Source organism: Abramis brama, assembly GCF_963993115.1.
Source record: "Abramis brama genome assembly, chromosome: 6".
In the NCBI taxonomy this organism is placed as follows: Eukaryota; Metazoa; Chordata; class Actinopteri; order Cypriniformes; family Leuciscidae; genus Abramis; species Abramis brama.
In genome coordinates, this window is record NC_139968.1 from 41,062,164 (window position 1) to 41,087,194 (window position 25,031).

The 25,031-nt window shown below is 41.7% G+C and overlaps 2 protein-coding genes across 2 annotated transcripts; both read left to right on the forward strand.

Annotated features, from left to right (window-relative positions):
* Window positions 1–357: 357 nt before the first annotated feature.
* LOC311084219 (GTPase IMAP family member 9-like) lies at window positions 358–13,744 on the forward strand. The gene is made up of 3 exons (XM_084116134.1): window positions 358–777; window positions 11,091–11,160; window positions 11,830–13,744. Exons 2-3 carry the CDS (start codon window positions 11,149–11,151, stop codon window positions 12,883–12,885), a joined length of 1,068 nt encoding a protein of 355 aa, XP_083972260.1. The 5' UTR covers window positions 358–777; window positions 11,091–11,148; the 3' UTR covers window positions 12,886–13,744.
* Window positions 13,745–17,181: 3,437 nt separating this feature from the next.
* LOC311084218 (GTPase IMAP family member 9-like) lies at window positions 17,182–20,131 on the forward strand. The gene is made up of 2 exons (XM_084116133.1): window positions 17,182–17,859; window positions 18,529–20,131. Exons 1-2 carry the CDS (start codon window positions 17,848–17,850, stop codon window positions 19,612–19,614), a joined length of 1,098 nt encoding a protein of 365 aa, XP_083972259.1. The 5' UTR covers window positions 17,182–17,847; the 3' UTR covers window positions 19,615–20,131.
* Window positions 20,132–25,031: the final 4,900 nt, after the last annotated feature.

A 25,031-nucleotide genomic window follows, 5' to 3' on the forward strand; every position in this document is an offset into this window, starting at 1 on the left:
ATTTCTTGTTTTCCCTTTTCTTTAGTGTGTTATATGTTTGTGCATGAATAAGATCTGCAGAGTTACAAAGCTCAATGTGTCAAACCCAAAGAGATATTCTTTGTAAAAGTTAAGGCTCAGCCCTGCCTTCCTAAAACACTAAGTTCAAACACACGTTCACAAATCTACGTCAGTGTCATGTATCCTTGCTCGAAGAATGAGACGGCCCAACGGTCAGTTGAAATTTAAAAGGCTGATTTTCGCGCTTCAGGACAGTGACGACGAGTAGCCTACATGTGTCGTCCAGTGGTTTTTATGACGCCACAGGCACAACCTTAAGCAATGGCCCTGAACGGTGGTTCAAAACGTTGTTAGAAGGTTGGTACGTTGTGCCATCATCGTTCTGTGTTTGCTGGGACAATCCTGTAAAAACAGGGGATATCGGTCGGGACTCGGGAGCTTGTTCTCTTAACTTTGCCCACTTCATTGAGAAATGCCTTGTGGGCGAGGTCATAAACGAGGGGCGTTTTATTTGCCCACGCCACATTGACTTAGGGTTTTAGGAGTGGGGTCAGGCGAGGGGGATCATTTTCGTTGCGTGATTTATAAACACCAACCAGTTTGAAAACAATCACAAATTTAGAAACGTCCGCAGTCCTTCTGGAGTCAAAACAACATCACGACAATCGCGCGGCTGTTGAAAGCGAAAGTAAACTTTTATTTCCGATATTCTGTTGAGGGAGAGTATTTTTTATCTGACGGAGGACATATTAGCTGGACTGTCTTGTGTACTTCACAGTAAGTGTAACTTTTTTAATTATTTATATTTGCCATATCTAGCAACATGTTCATCCGTAGATCTTCTGTTTGAGCGTCTGCATGTGGAATTGAGTTTGGTTTAGAAAAAAATTATGAACATGTCTGCAGAGAGAGAGAGAGAGAGAGATGTTAGATAGGGACAAAAGCAAAGATCATCATGGTTCATGGCATTTTCTTTGTATATTATTTATTATCATAAACCTTTGAAAAACAGCTGAGCGCTACATATATTGGAGTATGTAATATGTCAATATGAGAACATGAAGATTTGATAATATGGCGAAGACTAGGATTAAAGCCGATTACTGTCATTTAGCTAACGTTTCCCAGTATAATGAATCGATAAACACATCGATATCGATGCTAAAACATTCATAAGATCGTTATGAATTGGCTTATGTTTATAAAAGATACAAAGATGTGTTATACTGTTGTTTAACACGAAAAAGCTCTATTTCTCTCGTCCTACATGAGTCATGCAGCATCACTGTAATAATAAACTCAAATATTAAAGAAAAATAATGTTAATGCCTGGATTACTTTTGTGCAAATATATTTCACAAAATAAACATTGGGTCTCCGTTTTGAATATAGACATTTGGGGCCCTATTTTAACGATCTGAAACGCAAGTGTCAAAGCGCAAAGCGCAAGTAACTTTGTGGGCGGGTCTCGGCGCTGTTACTATTTTCCCGGCGGGATAAATGACTCTTGCGCCCGACGCAAATCTAAAAGGGGTTGGTCTGAAGTAGCTTCATTATTCATAGGTGTGGTTTGCTCGTAACGTGAAATAAACCAATCAGAGCATCATCTCACATTCCCTCAATTGGTCCTTGGGGTCTATATGACCCCAAGCGACTTTTCTTTAATAAAAAAAAATGGTTCCCTTCATCTCAGTGGAATAAAATTTGGTGACTTTTCCTACATTATCTATCTATACACACAGAAAAAAAACTGGGCTTGATTCGGTCGTTCTAAAGGTATGTAAAAAAAAAAGTCACAAATCTGTCCCTTGGGGTCAATATGACCCCACATTGAAATGAATGGGAAAATCGAAGAAAAAATGTTTTTTATTTTTCATTTGTCAAAAAAAAAATATAAATCCAGAATAAATCTGAAAATTTCAATACCACAATGAAGTCCTGGTACTAGAGCACAAATGAAATGTGGAACAAACATGACCACTTGCACACACACATGTTCGCGCACACAAACACACACAAAGGTCTGACTTCAAAAGAAAGCATTTTTATAGAAATTGACAAATAAAATCAATAATTCCAGCATAAATCTGAAAATTCTCACACATAAATGAAGGCCTGGTACTAGAGCACTAATGTAATGTGGAATGAACATGATCACAGACACATATGCGCCCACACAGACACAAATACACACATAGACAGAGAAAGGGTGTGACTGCAATAGAGAGCATTTTTACTGAAATTGTGAAATAAAATCAATAATTTCTGCATAAATCTAAAAAATTTCACACATAAATGAAGGTATGGTATGAGAGCACAAATGCAACGTGGAAAGAACATGACTACACACAGATCAAATACACACAGAGAGACAAACAATAAAGATATTATTGCAAATTTATATAGCATTATTGCAATAATAAGACACTTCAAAAGACCTCAAACAACAACAAAAAAAATTCTAAACTTTTTAAAATACATTAAATCAGTATTTTGTCAATGTTTAAATATGTAATTCATAAAAAAGCTATTATAAGAGCATTAAAGGGTTAGTTCACCCAAAAATGAAAATTCTGTCAGTAATTACTCACCCTCATGTTGTTCCAACCATGTAAGTCTTTCGTTCATCTTCGGAACACAAATTAAGATATTTCTGATGAAATCTGACAGAATTTTGACTCCTCCATAGGCTTCCAGTGTGACCAAAACTCACCGGCCCAGAATAGTTATTAAAACATTTTTAAAATAGTCCAAGTAACTACAGTGGCACTACATTAAGTTTATCATGCGACGAGAATACTTTTTGTGCGCAAAAACAAAGAAAAATAACGACTTTATTCCACTTTTCATTTCCTTCTCTCTGGGCCTCGTAGTGTTTTTGCGCTGCGCGTCTGTGTTGCACGTCATCACGCAACACACACATGACCGGCGTCGACCAATAGTGAGCCTACGTGGTGACGTGTAACACAGACGCGCTGCGCAAAAACACTACGCAAACCAACTAGACATCCAGAGAGAAGGAAATGAATAGTGGAATAAAGTCGTTATTTTTGTTTGTTTTTGCGCACAAAAAGTATTCTCGTCGCTTGATATACTTAAGATTGAGCCACTGGAGTCACTTGGACTATATTAACGATCTCTTTAATAACTTTTCTGGGCCAGCAAGTTTCGGTCACACTGGAAGCCTATGGAGGAGTGAAACATGGCTCAGATTTCATCAAAAATATCTTAATTTGTGTTCCGAAGATGAACGAAGGTCTTACGCGGTTGGAACAACATGAGGGTGAGTAATTACTGAAGGAATTTAAATTTTTGGGTGAACTAACCCTTTAAGTCACATCCAGAAAAATGAATGGATCTCTATGGGGCCTCTGCTGGAAGTATATGGTAATTACACTTTGTGGCTAAAACTATATTAGCTACAAAAAAACATCTAACCAGCAGATGGCAGAATTATGCATCTAACACCTAGATCAATATCCAGAAACAACTCATAGTTAAATTTGATCATCATTAATGTGTTTTTTTCATAAAAAAACGATACTTGGTTACTCACGTAACCTCGGTTCTCTCTAGAGAGGGAACGAGTATTGCGTAAGGAACTTACGCTACGGGAAAAGTCATCTTTTCTCGAGATACTGAAGCCAAAAATTATCCTAATTTTTCATATTTTGTCAACGCAGTGCTGCAGGCGGCACAGCAGAGCTAGAGCGGGCAATACTGCGTGCTCATTGGCTGCCGCGCGGCAACTGCTTAAGCCTACCAGTGAGCCCCGCGTGACGTCACGCCCAATGAGGGCGCGCGCGCCCTCGCGCGTCACAGCCCGCCAGAAGGGGCGGCGTCAGAGCGTATAAAAACAGGGCTCGGAGGCTTAACTCTCTGGTTTCTGTCGAATGAAGCGACATGAGCTCGGGGCGCAAGCACGGCAGGGAACGCAATACTCGTTCCCTCTCTAGAGAGAACCGAGGTTACGTGAGTAACCAAGTATCGTTCTCTTACGAGAGGTTCTCTCGTATTGCGTAAGGAACTTACGCTACGGGAACCCTTTGTCAACGCCGTGCGCGCCATGCATCCACACACAACTCCAGGGGGGGAGCCCGGGGAGTGAAGAGTGGGGAGAGAGGTGGCCAGCAATGCGGGCCAACACATGTACATAAGCACCCATAGGGAGAAACAGAGCGTCACAGCCGGTCTGTATATAAGAGCTTTCCCTGAAAGTGCGGCTCGACCAGGAAAGTCAAATCTAATATCCAGCCTGCGAAAGAGCAGTGCATGAACATGATTTTAGACTGCGAGAAGTTTAGCCTGCAGGGCGGGAACTTCCAGGTTATAAAACCTAACAAATGTAGACGGGGCGGCCCAGCCCGCTGCCGTACAAATGTCATGAATGGAAATCCCACTGGACCATGCCCACGATGAGGCAACGCCTCTGGTGGAATGAGCCCGTATGCCCAGAGGGCACTGCAGGTTTTTGGACGCATATGCTGTCGCGATAGCATCCACTATCCATCTGGATAACGTCTGTTTCGAGGCGGCGAGACCCTTGGTGCGCCCACCAAACGAAACAAAGAGCTGCTCTGAGAGCCTGAAGGCTGCAGAGCGCGTAATATAAAGCCTTAACGCCCTGACGGGGCAAAGGAGATTATTATCGACCTCGTTGGCTGCCGGCGGCAGGGCTGAGAGGGAAATAACCTGTGCTCTGAAAGGAGTACCCAACACTTTAGGGACATAGCCATGTCTGGGTTTGAGAATGACTAACGAGTCGTTAGGTCCAAACTCGAGACACGATGCGCTAACTGATAGCGCATGTAAGTCACCCACGCGTTTTACTGAGGCAAGGGCCAGCAGAAAAACGGTTTTGAAAGTGAGGTATTTGAGACCCACAGAGTCTAGCGGCTCGAAGGGAAAAGCTTTAAGGGCCTCCAGGACCAAAGACAGATCCCATATCGGAACCTAAGGCGGGCGCGGAGGGTTCAGCCTCCTGGCGCCTCGCAGGAAACGGGTGACGAGTTCGTTTCTTCCAAGTGCGCGGCCGCGCGCCGAGTTGGCGAATGCAGCAATCGCCGCAACATACACCTTGAGCGTGGAGGGGGACCTGCCCGCGTCCAAGAGCTCTTGGAGGAAGTTCAGAACCTGTGGAACCTCACAGGACTGAGAGTTCAAACTCTTCCCTGTACACCATTTATTAAACACTGACCATTTAGACGCATAGAGCCGCCTCGTCGAGGGGGCTCTGGAATGCGAGATCGTGTTAATTACCCCTTCTGGCAGATCAACGAATATTCGTTGATTACCCACGCATGCAGAGACCAATGCTCTGGATGGGGATGCAGAATTGATCCTCGTGCTTGAGAGAGAAGGTCTCTCCTCACCGGGATCGGCCACGGGGCTGTGTCTGACATGTTCACCAGCTCCGGGAACCAAGGTTGGTTTTCCCAGTGCGGGGCTATGAGGAGCACTGCGCAGCGCGTTTCCCTGATCTTCGCTAATACCTGAGGCAGCATAGAGATCGGGGGGAAAGCGTACAACGGGACCCTGGGCCAGGCCTGGGCCAGCGCGTCCTCGCTCTTCGAAAAGAACCTTTTGCACTGAGCGTTCTCGCTTGTGGCAAAAAGGTCCAATTTCGCTTCGCCGAAGCGGAGCCACAACGTCTGTATCGTCTGGCTGTGTAACGCCCATTCCCCTGGGGGAACATTGTCCCTGGACAGTCTGTCCGGGCCGTCGTTCAGGTGCCCGGGCACGTGCGCGGCTCTCAGCGAGCGCAGCGAGCCCTGAGCCCAGACCAGAAGGCGTTCTGTTAGAGCGCGCAGGGCTCTGGATCTGAGTCCGCCCTGGCGGTTCACGTAGGACACCACTGACATGTTGTCTGAGCGAACTAGCACGTGGTGTCCCCGCAAGTATGGGAGAAAATGCTTCAAAGCTTTCTCGACCGCTAACATCTCCAGACAGTTTATGTGGAGGTCCCGCTCTGGACCCGACCAGGGGCCGCAGATTGGTCTGCCCTCGTAAAGCGCTCCCCAACCCATGTGGGACGCGTCTGTCGAGACCACTTTGCGGTGTGAGATGGCTCCCATTGTCACTCCCTGACGGTACCATTCGGGCGCTAACCAGGGCTGCAGGGCTGAGACACAGACCTGAGTCACGCTGATTCGAACGCTGCCCGAAACCCACGCTCCGCGGGGTACTTTCGATTTCAGCCAGCATTGTAGCGGGCGCATACGAAGTAAACCCAGCCGTAGGACCGCTGCGGCTGATGCCATATGGCCTAACAGCCTTTGGAAACGTTTCAGAGGGAGGTATCTGCCCTTTTGGACGGATGCGGCGAGGTGTCGAACACAGCGCGCGCGCTGTTCTGACAGCCTGGCAGTCATCGCCACCGAGTCCAGTTCTATTCCCAGGAAGGAAATAAACTGACTGGGGATGAGTGAGCTCTTGTCCCAGTTCACCGAAAGACCCAGGCTTTCCAGATGACTGAGAAGCGCTATCTTGTGAGAGATGAGCTCCTCTTTCGACTGCGCTAGAATGAGCCAATCGTCCAGATAGTTCAAGATTCGCATGCCCTGTTTTCTCAGGGGAGCGAGAGCTGAGTCCATGCACTTCGTAAATGTGCGGGGTGCTGTGGACAGGCCGAACGGCAGAACGGTAAATTGATACACCTGGCCGTCGAAGGCGAATCTCAAGAATGGCCTGTGACGGGGTATAATCTGGATTTGAAAATACGCGTCTTTTAGATCGAGAGATATAAACCAGTCCCTCGGGCGAACTAGCGCGAGGATCTGCCTGGTCGTAAGCATTTTGAACGGCCGTCTCATGAGGGCTCTGTTCAAATGTCTCAGATCTAATATGGGTCTGAGCCCGCCGTCCTTCTTGGGCACGAGGAAATAACGGCTGTAAAAGCCCGCCTCGGTAAGAGAAGGAGGGACTCTCTCTATCGCCTTTTTTCGCAGCAGCTTCGCTATCTCTGCATGCAGCAGATGGGCTGCTTCTGCGTTCACTTTCGTTTCGGTCCGGGCTATAAAGCGCGGAGGCCGACGACTGAACTGTATCGAATAGCCCTGTATTACCGTGTCCAGCACCCATGTCGACACACCCGGAATAGCCTTCCATGCATTCGCACTCATAGCTAGGGGTCGAATGGCCTCTGAGTCCCGTCCGTCGCATAGCGCGGGACGAGGAATCTGCAGTGGCGGGCGCGCACTGAGCGCTGAGACAGTGCCGCGGGACGGGGGCTCGCTGATAGCAGTGACCGGCCGAACTGCGCCGGGAGAGCGCGCGTGAGTGTTTACAACAGAGTGTGAACGCGGGGGAGCGGGCACAGGACTCTTTATTAAAACACGGCCGGTGGCGGTGGCGATATTTGAACCCTGAATGTGTGAGACAGAGCGAGCAGTGTGTAGTTGTGAACACTCGTGAGCGGGCACATTTCCTACACTTATTACTCGAGCGGCAAGAGCGCGCTTTATGCGAGTGTGCTCTGTGGGGTACACAGGGGGATTTGTGCTTGTGTGTAGAAATGAACACTGGGTTGTGGGCATATTCATTACACTCATAACACTGTCGGCCTGAGCCGAACGGCCAGATATTATGCTCATCTTGTGATTTATCTGGGTCGCCGTAAAAACGGCGTTTGAGTGCAGGCGAGCGAGTCGACAGACTGGCTCGTTGGCTGCTGAAAACACTACTGCAGTAGCCTTCTTTAAGGGGACTGGCAGAGGATGACAGATGAGTTTTGACGGCGGTCCGGCCGCAGCGGGACCCGCCCGTCTTTTCCTCCCGACGAGTGCTAGGAGGACTTCGCAGGCTCGGGCTTCAGCGAGACTCGAGGCCGAGGCCCTCGCGGGGGCGGCGGCCTGCGCTGGCTGGATGAGCGGGACCTAGGACGGCCGCGCTGGCGCTGCTGTGTGGTCAGAGGGCGGGAAGTGCGCTGGTTAGAACTGCGTGCAGGAGGCTCTGTGCTAGAGCGGCCTGCAGCGGAGCTCGAGCGGCGAGGCAGGAAGAGGCTCATAGCCTGTGATGCCTTCTGCACCTCCGTAAACCGGTCCACGAGGCCACTCACTGCTGGTCCGAAGAGGCCGGTGGGGGAGAGCGGGGCGTTGAGGAAGACGGACCGCTCTGATTCTCCCATATCGGCTAGCGTCAGCCACAGGTGGCGCTCTGTGACGGTGAGCGAGGCCATTGAGCGACCGATAGCTTGTGCAGCTACCTTGGTAGCGCGGAGAGAAAGATCTGTCGCGCTGCGCAGGTCGGTCAAGGTGGTCTGGTCGGGGCCCTTCTCGTCCAGCTGGCGGAGGAGGTCGGCCTGAAGGACCTGAAGGACCGCCATAGTGTGCAGGGCTGAAGCGGCCTGTCCGTTAGCCGAGAAGGCGCGGTGGACGAACGCCGAATTAGTCCTGCAGGCCTTGGACGGGAAGGCAGACTTTGAGCGCCATCTCGCGGATGGGGGGCAAAGGTGCGCTGCGACCGCCTGTTCGACCGGACGGATGTTGTTGTATCCCTTCTCCGCGGCTCTGTCCACCTGGGAGAGAGCAGCTGAAGCTGAAGAGCGGAGCCTGGCCGAAACCGGAGCGTTCCACGCTTTGGAGAGTTCCTCGTGGAGCTCGGGCAGAAAAGGCGCTGGTCTGGAGGCTGTAGACTGGCGGCGGTTAGGCAGGAAGCATCCGTCGAGCCTGTTCGGTGGAGGCACCGCAGGCGGGGACCACTCGAGGCCTAAGCGCTCGACTGCCGTTGTGAGGAGGCGGAGAAGCTCGGCGTCCACACCGGTATGGGTCCTGCCAGACACTCTCGAAGACGAGGCGGAGCGGAGTGAACCGGACCACTCTTCGCTGTCTGACGCCAGAAGAGAGCAGCTGTCCAGAAGCGCGTCCACTTCCGCTTCATTGTCAGAGGCGACGGCATCGCGGGCCGTAGCCGGCGGCTGCGCGTCGGGAAGCGGGGGAGGCGAGGGAGAGAGCGAGGCTCGCGGGAGGTGTTCCGGCGATGGCCTGACTCGAATCTCCGGCTCCGGTGGTCTCTGCGAGCGGCGTTTCTTCTTACGCGGCCCGGAGACAGTTGGAGCGGGCTCTGCATTGAACAAGGCGAGTCGAGCCCGCAGGGTCGACATCGGCAGTTCCTCGCAGAATTCGCAGCCGCCCGTAGACAAGGCAACGGCTGCATGGTCACGTCCCAGGCAGAGAGCGCAGATCACGTGGCGGTCTCTGTCGCTGAGCGGAGAGCGGCATGAACCGCATGAAACTCGTGGCATTTTGAAACAAACGCCGTGCTCTTTTAGTGAGTGCTGCAAGAAAAACACACACAAGGCAAGCGAGAAAGGATATATCGCCGGATAGCTGAGCTGGCACGGCAGGCTGAAGGCGGCGAAGATTCGACCGGCTTCCTCAGGCTGTCCTAGGCTGGCTCGTTGCTGGTTTCGACGGCGACGGCTTCTCTCGGAGTGCAGCGATGCGAAGAGCTTCGCTGAAGAGACAGAAATCAGAGAGTTAAGCCTCCGAGCCCTGTTTTTATACGCTCTGACGCCGCCCCTTCTGGCGGGCTGTGACGCGCGAGGGCGCGACGTCACGCGGGGCTCACTGGTAGGCTTAAGCAGTTGCCGCGCGGCAGCCAATGAGCACGCAGTATTGCCCGCTCTAGCTCTGCTGTGCCGCCTGCAGCACTGCGTTGACAAAATATGAAAAATTAGGATAATTTTTGGCTTCAGTATCTCGAGAAAAGATGACTTTTCCCGTAGCGTAAGTTCCTTACGCAATACGAGAGAACCTCTCGTAAGAGAACTATATTTCATATGTATGCTAATGGTGTAGTTGAGGAATTTTGCAGTAAATAGGTAAAAAAGTACTTCAAATCCCCCAAAACACAGCATTAATGAATAGATGAGAAGTAAACAAAAAAAAAACATATATTATTTGTATAATTAAAAATGTATATTTTTTGTCCAATTTCTCTATCAATTGTTGGGGTCATATAGACCCCAAAGACCAGATTTGTAAACCGGAAACGAAGACCTTATGAGGGTTAAGAGCAGACGCGCTTTTTCCTTGGCGTATTGTTATTATAACGGCGGATTTGCCAGGCGCGCACCAGGAGCGGTTCACAGCCGAGGAGAGCAAGGCTCTCGTCACAGCCGTAAAAGAGAGAGAAGTGACATTGGGGATGGAGAAACACACCCAAATTAGCTTCGGTTAAACAGGCATAATGTGGGTAAATGTGTAAGCTAGATGTATGCTTTTATAATAAATTGTCTATCTATCTATCTATCTATCTATCTATCTATCTATCTATCGTTTGTTAGTTCATTAGTTTAGCGACGTGCTTCTGTGGAGGGAAAAGCGCGCTTTGCGCGGGTGCAAAATAGGAATGAAACATGCGTCGGTGTACAAAGTCAATTGCGCTGGGTGCAAGATAGGGCCCATGGTCTCTATTTGAATAAAATATATTATATATTAATTATATTATTATATAAAAATATATTTTGAATATAGACCAATGTGTGTTTTTTTTTTTTTTTTTACTCATTCATACATTAGTGATTATTAATAACTATCCGTCCATTCTCCAGACTGCCTGTCTAACATGATATTGAAGCCAGTTCAGGACTAACACACACACACACACACACACACACACACACACACACGTTTACTTAGCTATCTAAATGTGGACATTCTGTAGATTTTTATACTGTACAAACTGTATTTTCTATGCTCCTAAACCTACCCATTGCACAAAACTTTCAGCAAAAAGCATTTAATTCATTTATTTATGTTTACCCGTTTACTGTAAAAATGAGGACGTCCCTAAAGGGAGGTTTTTGGAGATTTGTCAGGTTTTGCTCAATTCTGGGTACAATTTTCCCCCCAAAATAAGTAGGTACACACAAACACTCACTCAGACACACACTTGACCCGCCCGATACACAGATTATCCGCAGATTAACCGCAATCTGTGCATATAATTATTCTGCAAACGTCTTACAAAACCGCTGTATTTCCTCCACACTCAGCTTCTTTTATACAGTATAATACAATAAAGCATGAAACAGCATTAATGTGAATGTATTGTGTTGTGTACATCTTAACATATTTGCTTATTTGTAGTTTGGACCCTATTTTTTCTTGGTGAAAGTGTCTTGAACAAAAGAAAAAGGACCTGAAAATGAAGTATCAGGTGAGTATGTTTTTTTTATGAAGGTAAAAGAATAGCAAAACCCGAGAGCATGTAGGCTAGATGTGAATTTGAAAACTTGAACAATAAATCTTCGTACTTGTACGCATGCAAAAATGTACACTCACAACTCTGTGAAAACCTGTAAAATAAAAATCTGAAGATGAATCTTGAGATTTGCACTCGCAGACAATAGTCACAAACCTGTATTCTGAATTTGAAGCCTCAGACAAGTAGTCACAAATGTGTAAAATACCATTCACAGAAATACAATTACAGACACAACCTTGTAGTACATAGTTGCACTTTTTCTCTCATCCACATTCGCAGAACAACCTCACTTAGGCATTTGCAACTTCTCAGATCTGTCACTGCAATTTAAAATCTACTCTAATGATATTAGATGCAAAACTAACTTGTGCACTAGCAACTCAGTGGCGGTAAGAGAGAAAGGCGGGGCAGGGAGAGGGGAGGGTGCAACGGAGTCGTTTTATTGGTTGGTGCCTACCCAATGAACCTGGACTTCTTTTGTACATGATGATGCCAGAAACCCACGTCTGAGTTTTGCTACTCTTTTATAGTATTTTACCCCCTCTGGATCATTTGTAACAGACATAATGATTGTATAGGTGTTTTAGTTGACTGTATCCTGCATGGTTTTATGTATTTTAGAGGTTAGAGAACCAAGAGTTGATGAGAGATGAAGATGAAGATTGTCAGCTGCTGTTAATTGGCAAAACCGGATCCGGGAAAAGCGCCACAGGGAACGTCATCTTTAATGATCGAGTGTTTGAGTCACTAAAGAGCTCTTCATCAGTGACCAGAGTCTGTCAGACACACACTGGAGAAGTTAATAACAGAAGCGTGACAGTGATCGATACTCCAGACTTCAGATTCTCCACTCACACTGACTTTGATTCAGACTCGGAGCTGAAGAGAGCTCTACGTTCACCAGGAGCTCATGTCATCCTGCTGATTCTGCCTTTAAGCACTTTCACTGAACATGAGAAGGGTTTCATTGATTGGTTTGAGCAGAAGTTTGGTGTAGAAGCTCTCAGATTTACTCTAGTGCTCTTCACTCATGTGGATCAGAGAGACATGAGATCACTAGGAGAAATGATCAGGGCAAATCCTCAATTATCTGGTTTCGTTAGCCGATGTGGTGATCAGAGATATCATGAGTTTAACGTTAAAGACCCAGCAAACAGACGGCAGGTGACTGAACTCATGGAGAAGATCCACAGACTGGTAACTGAGAACACAAACTCCCGTTACACACTAGAAATGATGCAGGAGATCGAGAGGAGAAGAGAAGAGGTAGAGAGGAGGGCAGAGAAGAAAAAGAGAGAAGAGGAGGAGAGGAGAGTGAGAGAACGTAAAACGACATTAGACAGAGTCAGACGAGAGACAGAGGAGCGAGTGATGAGAGAATATGAGGAGGAGAAACACGGGTGGGAAATACTGGAGCCAGAAGAGGAGGAGCTAGAACAAATGACATTAGAAGAAGTCGGAATAGAGCCAGAGGAGAAAATTAGAGCAAAGTGTGATGCTAAACAGAGTTATTTATCAGAAGCATCTTGGAACAATCTGTATTATGTGGCTGTTGGAACTGCTGTTGGAGCTGCTGGTGGAGCAGTTGCTGGAGGAGCTGTTGTTGGTGGAGCTGTTGGAGCTGTTTTTGGAGCTGTTTTTGGAGGTGTTAGTGGAGCTGGTGTTGGTGTCATCTGACAGAGCAAAATGTGGGACACGTTCTGATACTGAAAGCCCCTCCGGTCTGGTTAAAATTGAAGAGGCCCAAAGCAAGAAACTGTCATGAGGCCTTGAATCCCTAGTGGCAGCACTGGGTGCGGCTGTTTGTGAATATGTGTTTGTTGGGACAATGATCTTTGATCAGCAACATTTCATGTACATAAACTCATTTATAAATAAGTTAAAGGTATTATAAAATATATTCACCGTTTAAAATTATACTATAACAAGGAAAAATCCAGAAATGTAAATATTGTTTTATTTTCTAGTTTGTTCACAGATTTTGGTTCATGTGGTATGATGTATGAATTATGATCTGATTTGCATTTTTTGTGTTTGTTATCTCTCATAACTGAGGGGTTGATGTCAAGAGTGCAGTAACTTCTAATACGATCAATAAATGGTTCTGAGTGTGAAATTTATTTTACACATACAGTAATTTGTTGTTATGTGGCGTTTCTTGATTTTGTAATTAAAAGTATTATTTTGTTTAATAGTGAAGTTTCTGAGTGACATCTGTTTTTTCTGCAATCTCTAAACCTTAACTGTCAATGTGAGATTAACTTCTCAAAGATAATGAGTTAGCAATGTGCAGTTTACATCAATATTATTCTTGTTTAAGAGACTTTACCAACACAATTTCCACAATCGACTCGTATTTAAAAACTCGTTGTCCTATGTCTGTGGTATGAACATATGCATCAACATCTATCTCTCTGTAATCATTCATAAGTTCATTCTGTTCAAATAAACATGCTGTCAGTAGTTGAAATGTATTGATAATTCATCATCACCTGATTGCTATAAGAATTACCAATAAAATAATTGGAAATTATTACCTCCTTTGTCTTTTTTTAAACACACTTCCACCAAGAAAATCAATGGGTTATTTATTCATAAAGCATGTCAAAATGAAAAAAAAAAAAAATGAAAAAAAAAAAAAAATCACATTTGATTCTGATTTTAGCTTATGGGTGTCATATGATGTGATTTCTTGTTTCCCCTTTTCTTTAGTGTGTTATGTAGCTGTTTGTGCATGAATAAGATCTGCAGAGTTACAAAACTCAAAGGGTCAAACCCAAAGAGATATTCTTTGTAAAAGTTAAGGCTCAGCCATGCCTTCCTAAAACACTAAGTTCAAACACACGTATGTCAGTGTCACGTGTCCTTGCTCGACGAAGAAGACGGCCCAACGGTCATGATTATCTATGTTCTACTATATTTAGATTACTTCTTATTTATTAAATCCAGATGAAACATTGATTAAAATTAAGATAAAATTAATAAAAAAACGAAATTCACTTTAAAGAAAGGCTTTGTGCTTTCTGTTTGAGGTCTCTGGGCAATTTTTAAAGTCGCTTCAGAGCAGTCATGTCCGTGCGTAATGGAGAACTGTCACGTCCGTAACTTTTTTTTTTTTTTCACATAAATGCAAACACCAAAAATAAAATAAAAATAATATAAAATTTAATTTTCTGTGGAGGCCGATCTTTATTCATCCGGTGTGGGTATATATATTTTAAAATTACTGAAAAAATATTTTGCCACCTAAAAGTTAAAGATTTTTTTGTGTCACGTCACATGTGTATTTCCCTTATATTAAATATAAAACGAATGTGTAGACTGATATTTTTCTAATGTCTTGACTCCTTTCAGACGTTTCAAATAAATGCATTCTCTGAGAATTTTTATTTTAAGTTTTGACTGCAAATGTCACGTCCATTCACTGGAATCGCCCAATTTTAACGAATTTATCCTCAACTAGTTTTTGTGGTGTAGGTCTATGTATTTTATGTTAACTAAAATAATAGCCTACTAATAGTGATTTAAAGATGTGGTAGCGCTGCGAAGATCGCGAGTCGTCAACTTCATCTGTCTAGCCGACACTGACATAAAAAATAACTGTTTTATTAGTAAACAATTAAAATGTCTCCTGCTATATTGAACATATTTGCCTGTTCCTTACAAAACACTGACAGTGGGGTTTTTGACCGTTTTTTTTTTTTTTTTTTTGAGCAGCTGCGGACAAATTATTTCGACACACACACACACACACACAATATTGATAAACAGGATTTTTTTGTTGCTTTTTTAATACAATAAAAATTTCATTTAATTTATTGTTTAATAAAATTATAAGCCTGTTATTTTTAGTTTATTAACAGCAACAACAGCTGTAAAAATGAAGTTGACGATCGCCATCTCCGTATAGTGAACGCGCCTATAGAGAGAAATGCACATCATTACACAACCAGAGAGTAGCCTATTTCTTTTCGTTTTAAATTGTTAAAAAGACATTTCAAGCTTTCTTAAGATATATTTCATGTATGTGAGGCATATGCTGAGTTTCGTTAAGTTAGGATGAGATGCGCTCCTGTTTACGAGCAGTGCAAGTGACCGCGCGGGCGCCTCTATGATTGTGTTGTCTCCTATATTTGGTATTTGGCAATTGGTTGATAAAAAAAAAAAATTAAAATCAAGATACAATTTATAAAAAACGAAATTCACTTAAAAAAATCGTTTTCTGCAAAACAAAACTTAATTAAGTGGTCAAAATCATGTCTGACCCGCTCCATGTCTCTCGATATTGCGTACTCGTGTGTGCGGTTCACTTTTCATAATCAACATAGATGAAAAAATAACATTAGCCTATTATATTTTAACAAAAATGAAACTAAATGAACTTATTTAACAACACAGTAGGCAGACTCTGTATTTGTACAAATTGCTGCACATTCATTTTATTCTGAATTTTGCACACACAAGTTGAAAGGCATTTGTTTGCATGCATGTAAAACATATCTGCAACATTTATCAAGTTCACTGATAATTATGCGTGCATTTATTAATCATTATCTTAATGAATAATGTAACAAGGACGAAGCATGTAAACTGTTTGTTTAGAATTTGGATCGATCATCGCAAATAGATCCGAATGAAGAAACGTACAAAACCATAGGCTAGAAAATGGGTGGGCCCGGACCTAAATGCCCACCCGGGCCCAATGGTAGCGCCGCAGCTGGTGGTAGCCCTACATCTTACACATCGTGGAAACAAAATAAGAATGGAAACTAAAATATGCAGTTTTGCCCTACAGCGCACATTCTATCAGCAGTTCTGGCGCCTCAGTCCCAATACTGTAAAACTCGACGTACGTTCACATCACATGTTAATGCAGCGGTAGAGTTACACTCACAGGACACTGTGCACTTAAAAAGTTCATTATTTGCTCGTGCTTTAAAGCTTTGCCGGGTAAACATTTCTTTGGCATTCTGTTCTGACATGATGCACTTTTTCTAAGCGCGAACTGAAGCGCACACTGTCAAACAGCGCCAAACTGGATTTTTGTTGGGTCAGACCCATCTGATATCGAAGGGGGGCTGATAACGCGAGATCAACATGGAGCTAAATGGAAAAAAATAGCACCAAACAAGCCACTTTGAAATGTTGCTGTTTTAATGAATATAAAAGTTGGGTGACCCTCCCCCTAGACTAAAAAAAGTTGGATGACCCTCCCCTTAACAAAGAATAAAAAGACAAAAGACAAAAGCAATGATCATCATGGCATTATCTGAAAGAAACCTTCGAAAAACAGCTGAACGCTACATTAATATATATATATATATATATATATATATATATATATATATATATATATATATATATACTGTATATATATATTTTTTTTTTTGCACAAGTCATACATAAATTCATTCATTCATTCATGAGAACATGATGAAGATTCGATAATATGGCGAAGACTAGAATTTTAAAGTGATAACTGTCATTTAGCTAACGTTTCACGTTTCACAGTATGAATCGATAAACACATCGATATCGATGCTAAAACATTCACAAGATCGTTATGTATTGGCTTTATATGTTTGTGAAAGATACAAATATGTGTTATACTGTTGTTTAACACACCAAAAAAGCTCTAGCCTATTTCTCTCATCCTACACGAGTCATGCAGCATTACTGTAGAAATAAAGTCAAATATTAAAGAAAAATAATGTTAATGCCTGTATTACTTTTGTGCAAATATATTTCACAAAATAAACATTTGGTCTCTATTTTGAATATAGAATATGTATTTTTTTTTGACTCATTCATACAATAATGATTATTAATAACTATCCGTCCATTCTCCAGACTGGATATTGAAGCCAGTTACAGCAATTGAATAGTCCATCACAGGACACACACACACACACACACACACACACACACACACACTACTGAAGTTTCACATGCTTTTTATTATATCCAACAAAGCAGAAAAACAACGAAGAAATGAATAACAGAACTGTAGTGACACACACTAGATGGCAATACAACAGTGACACCTATTGGTAAATTACTATATAACAAAACACACACGTTTACTTAGCTATCTAAATGTGGACATTCCATAGACTTAATTATTTTTATACTGTACAAAGTTTTCTATGCCCCTACACTAAACCTACCCATCACACAAAACTTTCAGCAAAAAGCATTTAATTCCTTTATTTATTTATTCCTTTATTTATTTATTCTACCCGTTTAAAAATGAGGATGTCCCTAAAGGGAGGTTTTTGGAGATTTGTCAGGTTTTGCTCACTTCTGGGTACAAATTTGTCACCAAAATATAGTTAAGTAGGTACACACAAACACTCACTCAGACACACACTTGATCCGCCCGATACACAGATTATCTGCAGATTAACTGCAATCTGTGCATCGCTATTTGAACATATAATGATTCTGCAAACGTCTTACAAAACAGCTGTATTTCTTCCACACTCAGCTTCTTTTATACAGTATATTACAATAAAGCATGAAACAGCATTAATGTGAATGTATTGTGTTGTGTATATCTTAACATATTTGCTTATTTGTAGTTTGGACCCTATTTTTTCTTGGTGAAAGTGTCTTGAACAAAAGAAAAAGGACCTGAAAATGAAGTATCAGGTGAGTAAGTTTTTTTTATGAAGGTAAAAGAGTAGCAAAACCCGAAAGCATGTAGGCTAGATGTGAATTTGAAAACTTGAACAATAAATCTTCGTACTTGTACGCATGCAAAAATTTACACTCACAACTCCGTGAAAACCTGTAAAATAAAAATCTGAAGATGAATCTTGAGATTTGCACTCGCAGACAATAGTCACAAACCTGTATTCTGAATTTGAAGCCTCAGACAAGTAGTCACAAATGTGTAAAATACCATTCACAGAAATACAATTACAGACACAACCTTGTAGTACATAGTTGCACTTTTTCTCTCATCCACATTCGCAGAACAACCTCACTTAGGCATTTGCAACTTCTCAGATCTGTCACTGCAATTTAAAATCTACTCTAATGATATTAGATGCAAAACTAACTTGTGCACTAGCAACTCAGTGGCGGTAAGAGAGAAAGGCGGGGCAGGGAGAGGGGAGGGTGCAACGGAGTCGTTTTATTGGTTGGTGCCTACCCAATGAACCTGGACTTCTTTTGTACATGATGATGCCAGAAACCCACGTCTGAGTTTTGCTACTCTTTTATAGTATTTTACCCCCTCTGGATCATTTGTAACAGACATAATAATTGTATAGGTGTTTTAGTTGACTGTATCCTGCATGGTTTTATGTATTTTAGAGGTTAGAGAACCAAGAGTTGATGAGAGATGAAGATGAAGATTGTCGGCTGCTGTTGATTGGCAAAACCGGATCCGGGAAAAGCGCCACAGGGAACGTCATCTTTAATGATCGAGTGTTTGAGTCACTAAAGAGCTCTTCATCAGTGACCAGAGCCTGTCAGACACACACTGGAGAAGTTAATGACAGACGCGTGACCGTGATCGATACTCCAGACTTCAGATTCTCCACTCACACTGACTTTGATTCAGACTCGGAGCTGAAGAGAGCTCTACGTTCACCAGGAGCTCATGTCATCCTGCTGATTCTGCCTTTAAGCACTTTCACTGAACATGAGAAGGGTTTCATTGATTGGTTTGAGCAGAAGTTTGGTGTAGAAGCTCTCAGATTTACTCTAGTGCTCTTCACTCATGTGGATCAGAAAGACATGAGATCACTAGGAGAAATGATCAGTGCAAATCCTCAATTATCTGGTTTCGTTAGCCGATGTGGTGATCAGAGATATCATGAGTTTAACGTTAAAGACCCAGCAAACAGACGGCAGGTGACTGAACTCATGGAGAAGATCCACAGACTGGTAACTGAGAACACAAACTCCCGTTACACACTAGAAATGATGCAGGAGATCGAGAGGAGAAGAGAAGAGGTAGAGAGGAGGGCAGAGAAGAAAAAGAGAGAAGAGGAGGAGAGGAGAGTGAGAGAACGTAAAACGACATTAGACAGAGTCAGACGAGAGACAGAGGAGCGAGTGATGAGAGAATATGAGGAGGAGAAACAGGACAAAGCTAGGAAGAGGGAGAAAGATGATGAGTGGGAGATACTGGAGCCAGAAGAGGAGGAGCTAGAACAAATGACATTAGAAGAAGTCGGAATAGAGCCAGAGGAGAAAATTAGAGCAAAGTGTGATGCTAAACAGAGTTATTTATCAGAAACATCTTGGAACAATCTGTATTATGTGGCTGTTGGAACTGCTGTTGGAGCTGCTGGTGGAGCAGTTGCTGGTGGAGCTGTTGTTGGTGGAGCAGTTGGAGCTGTTTTTGGAGCTGTTTTTGGAGGTGTTAGTGGAGCTGGTGTTGGTGTCATCTGACAGAGCAAAATGTGGGACACGTTCTGATACTGAAAGCCCCTCCGGTCTGGTTAAAATTGAAGAGGCCCAAAGCAAGAAACTGTCATGAGGCCTTGAATCCCTAGTGGCAGCACTGGGTGCGGCTGTTTGTGAATATGTGTTTGTTGGGACAATGATCTTTGATCAGCAACATTTCATGTACATAAACTCATTTATAAATAAGTTAAAGGTATTATAAAATATATTCACCGTTTAAAATTATACTATAACAAGGAAAAATCCAGAAATGTAAATATTGTTTTATTTTCTAGTTTGTTCACAGATTTTGGTTCATGTGGTATGATGTATGAATTATGATCTGATTTGCATTTTTTGTGTTTGTTATCTCTCATAACTGAGGGGTTGATGTCAAGAGTGCAGTAACTTCTAATACGATCAATAAATGGTTCTGAGTGTGAAATTTATTTTACACATACAGTAATTTGTTGTTATGTGGCGTTTCTTGATTTTGTAATTAAAAGTATTATTTTGTTTAATAGTGAAGTTTCTGAGTGACATCTGTTTTTCCTGTAATCTCTAAACCTTAACTGTCAATGTGAGATTAACTTCTCAAAGATAATGAGTTAGCAATGTGCAGTTTACATCAATATTATTCTTGTTTAAGAGACTTTACCAACACAATTTCCACAATCGACTCGTATTTAAAAACTCGTTGTCCTATGTCTGTGGTATGAACATATGCATCAACATCTATCTCTCTGTAATCATTCATAAGTTCATTCTGTTCAAATAAACATGCTGTCAGTAGTAGTTGAAATGTATTGATAATTCATCATCACCTGATTGCTATAAGAATTACCAATAAAATAATTGGAAATTATTACCTCCTTTGTCTTTTTTTAAACACACTTCCACCAAGAAAATCAATGGGTTATTTATTCATAAAGCATGTCAAAATGAAAAAAAAAAAAAAAATCACATTTGATTCTGATTTTAGCTTATGGGTGTCATATGATGTGATTTCTTGTTTCCCCTTTTCTTTAGTGTGTTATGTAGCTGTTTGTGCATGAATAAGATCTGCAGAGTTACAAAACTCAAAGGGTCAAACCCAAAGAGATATTCTTTGTAAAAGTTAAGGCTCAGCCAAGCCTTCCTAAAACACTAAGTTCAAACACACGTATGTCAGTGTCACGTGTCCTTGCTCGACGAAGAAGACGGCCCAACGCCAACGGTCATGATTATCTATGTTCTACTATATTTAGATTACTTCTTATTTATTAAATCCAGATGAAACATTGATTAAAATTAAGATAAAATTAATAAAAAAACGAAATTCACTTTAAAGAAAGGCTTTGTGCTTTCTGTTTGAGGTCTCTGGGCAATTTTTAAAGTCGCTTCAGAGCAGTCATGTCCGTGCGTAATGGAGAACTGTCACGTCCGTAACTTTTTTTTTTTTTTCACATAAATGCAAACACCAAAAATAAAATAAAAATAATATAAAATTTAATTTTCTGTGGAGGCCGATCTTTATTCATCCGGTGTGGGTATATATATTTTAAAATTACTGAAAAAATATTTTGCCACCTAAAAGTTAAAGATTTTTTTGTGTCACGTCACATGTGTATTTCCCTTATATTAAATATAAAACGAATGTGTAGACTGATATTTTTCTAATGTCTTGACTCCTTTTAGACGTTTCAAATAAATGCATTCTCTGAGAATTTTTATTTTAAGTTTTGACTGCAAATGTCACGTCCATTCACTGGAATCGCCCAATTTTAACGAATTTATCCTCAACTAGTTTTTGTGGTGTAGGTCTATGTATTTTATGTTAACTAAAATAATAGCCTACTAATAGTGATTTAAAGATGTGGTAGCGCTGCGAAGATCGCGAGTCGTCAACTTCATCTGTCTAGCCGACACTGACATAAAAAATAACTGTTTTATTAGTAAACAATTAAAATGTCTCCTGCTATATTGAACATATTTGCCTGTTCCTTACAAAACACTGACAGTGGGGTTTTTGACCGTTTTTTTTTTTTTTTTTTTTTTTTTTTTTTTTGAGCAGCTGCGGACAAATTATTTCGACACACACACACACACACACACACACACACACAATATTGATAAACAGGATTTTTTTGTTGCTTTTTTAATACAATAAAAATTTCATTTAATTTATTGTTTAATAAAATTATAAGCCTGTTATTTTTAGTTTATTAACAGCAACAACAGCTGTAAAAATGAAGTTGACGATCGCCATCTCCGTATAGTGAACGCGCCTATAGAGAGAAATGCACATCATTACACAACCAGAGAGTAGCCTATTTATTTTCGTTTTAAATTGTTAAAAAGACATTTCAAGCTTTCTTAAGATATATTTCATGTATGTGAGGCATATGCTGAGTTTCGTTAAGTTAGGATGAGATGCGCTCCTGTTTACGAGCAGTGCAAGTGACCGCGCGGGCGCCTCTATGATTGTGTTGTCTGCTATATTTGGTATTTGGCAATTGGTTGATAAAAAAAAAAATTAAAATCAAGATACAATTTATAAAAAACGAAATTCACTTAAAAAAAATCGTTTTCTGCAAAACAAAACTTAATTAAGTGGTCAAAATCATGTCTGACCCGCTCCATGTCTCTCGATATTGCGTACTCGTGTGTGCGGTTCACTTTTCATAATCAACATAGATGAAAAAATAACATTAGCCTATTATATTTTAACAAAAATGAAACTAAATGAACTTATTTAACAACACAGTAGGCCTACAGACTCTGTATTTGTACAAATTGCTGCACATTCATTTTATTCTGAATTTTGCACACACAAGTTGAAAGGCATTTGTTTGCATGCATGTAAAACATATCTGCAACATTTATCAAGTTCACTGATAATTATGCGTGCATTTATTAATCATTATCTTAATGAATAATGTAACAAGGACGAAGCATGTAAACTGTTTGTTTAGAATTTGGATCGATCATCGCAAATAGATCCGAATGAAGAAACGTACAAAACCATAGGCTAGAAAATGGGTGGGCCCGGACCTAAATGCCCACCCGGGCCCAATGGTAGCGCCGCAGCTGGTGGTAGCCAGGGTTCGAAATGAGGGGGGTCTGGGGGGGTCCCGGACCCTCCATAAGTCATTAGGGACCCCCCATAAGAATTTATTTTTGGATTTTGGGGGGTCCCCGACAAATATATTTTAACATTAAAAATGATTGTGAAAATTATAGGTCTTTAGTGACGTTTTATATTTATAACAGTAATTTATTTATTTCCTAGCGCGAGGCAGCAATCAGGGCAGCTATAGCCGAGTGAGTTCCTATACAGCGTCACAGATTGTTGTTGTGGTGCTCCCGCAGACACGCACTGTAGCTGAACGCGGCAAATCGAAATTTCACAGAGTGAAATCCTGAATGAAAATCCTGTAAGTGCTTCGATTATGTTTATATCTCCATAATTGCTTCTAGTAAAATATCAGGAGTTTGAGTATATCAAAAGTTGCATTAACTAGATACCCTGTGTAATGATTAGAAGAGTACGTTTGTCAACATTTCTTGCTACCTGTATGTGTATGAAGCCAAATGATCTGCCAGCTAACAGCAGACTATGGAAGCTTGTTTCTGCCACAGAGTGAAAAATAAAACTTTTTCTCACAATTGCGAGTTTAGGCCTACATCTCACAATTCTGACTTTTTATCTCAGAATTGCTTGATATAAAGTCGCAATTGTGTATTAAGTCAAAATTGCATGATATAAAGTCGCAATTGCGTGTTATAAAGCCAGAATTATGAGATATAAACTCGTAATTGCGAGATTCTGACATTTTTTTTCCCAGAATTGCATGTTTATATCTCGCAATTCTGACTTTATAATACGCAACTGGGAGATATAAAGTCAGAATTGCATGATATAAAGTCGCAATTGCGTGTTATAAAGTCAGAATTGTGAGATATAAACTATTCTGAGGTTAAAAAAAAAAAAGTCCGTCTTTTTTTCCCCTTAGAATTGGACTTTATATATCACAATTGTTAGTTTATATCTCACAATTCTGAGAAAAGATGTCAGAATAGCGAGATATAAACTCACAATTATGTGTTATAAAGTCAGAATTGCATGATATAGCCTAAAGTCGCAATTGCGAGAAAAAAAGTCAGAATTCTGACTTTATAAGACACAATTGCGACTATTTCACGCAATTCTGACTTTATAACACGCAATTGCGACTTTATTTCACGCAATTCTGACTTTATATCTCGCAATTCTGACTTTATATCTCGCAATTCTGAGATAAAAAGTCGCAATTATCTTTTAAAATGTTTTATTCTGTGGCGGAAACAAGCTTCCATAGCAGACCTAGCAGCTAGACTAGTTATTCAAAGCTAGCATTACAACCTACTTGTCCAGTCAGTGATTACGAAAGATATCCAGGACTTAATTCAAGTCTGTGAGTTGATTAAAGTGAATGTGATTTGAGCATGAATGAGTATATACATGAGAGCTTGGTAAGCTATCTAGGAAGCTAATATTATTTTTCTTAGAATCCTGCATCATGGAGAGAAAAAGAGGAAAAAGAACTTGTAACTTTGTTGCTCCAGAGTTAGAGGTTTACCTGTTAGATTATAGCCACTTCTCCAGACACCACTACAATACTGGGCCTAGCCCAAACCATGAAAAACATCCCAAGACCATTATCCCACCTTCAACGTTGGTCCATATAATTTTGCCTACAGTAGGCTATATAGTGTAGCAAGGTAGTCTTCAGAATTTTTAATAATTTAATAATTAAATTTTAGGGGACCCCCCAAGAGTCCTAAGTCATTTCGAACCCTGGTGGTAGCCCTACATCTTACACATCGTGGAAACAAAATAAGAATGGAAACTAAAATATGCAGTTTTGCCCTACAGCGCACATTCTATCAGCAGTTCTGGCGCCTCAGTCCCAATACTGTAAAACTCGACGTACGTTCACATCACATGTTAATGCAGCGGTAGAGTTACACTCACAGGACACTGTGCACTTAAAAAGTTCATTATTTGCTCGTGCTTTAAAGCTTTGCCGGGTAAACATTTCTTTGGCATTCTGTTCTGACATGATGCACTTTTTCTAAGCGCGAACTGAAGCGCACACTGTCAAACAGCGCCAAACTGGATTTTTGTTGGGTCAGACCCATCTGATATCGAAGGGGGGCTGATAACGCGAGATCAACATGGAGCTAAATGGAAAAAAATAGCACCAAACAAGCCACTTTGAAATGTTGCTGTTTTAATGAATATAAAAGTTGGGTGACCCTCCCCCTAGACTAAAAAAAGTTGGATGACCCTCCCCTTAACAAAGAATAAAAAGACAAAAGACAAAAGCAATGATCATCATGGCATTATCTGAAAGAAACCTTCGAAAAACAGCTGAACGCTACATTAATATATATATATA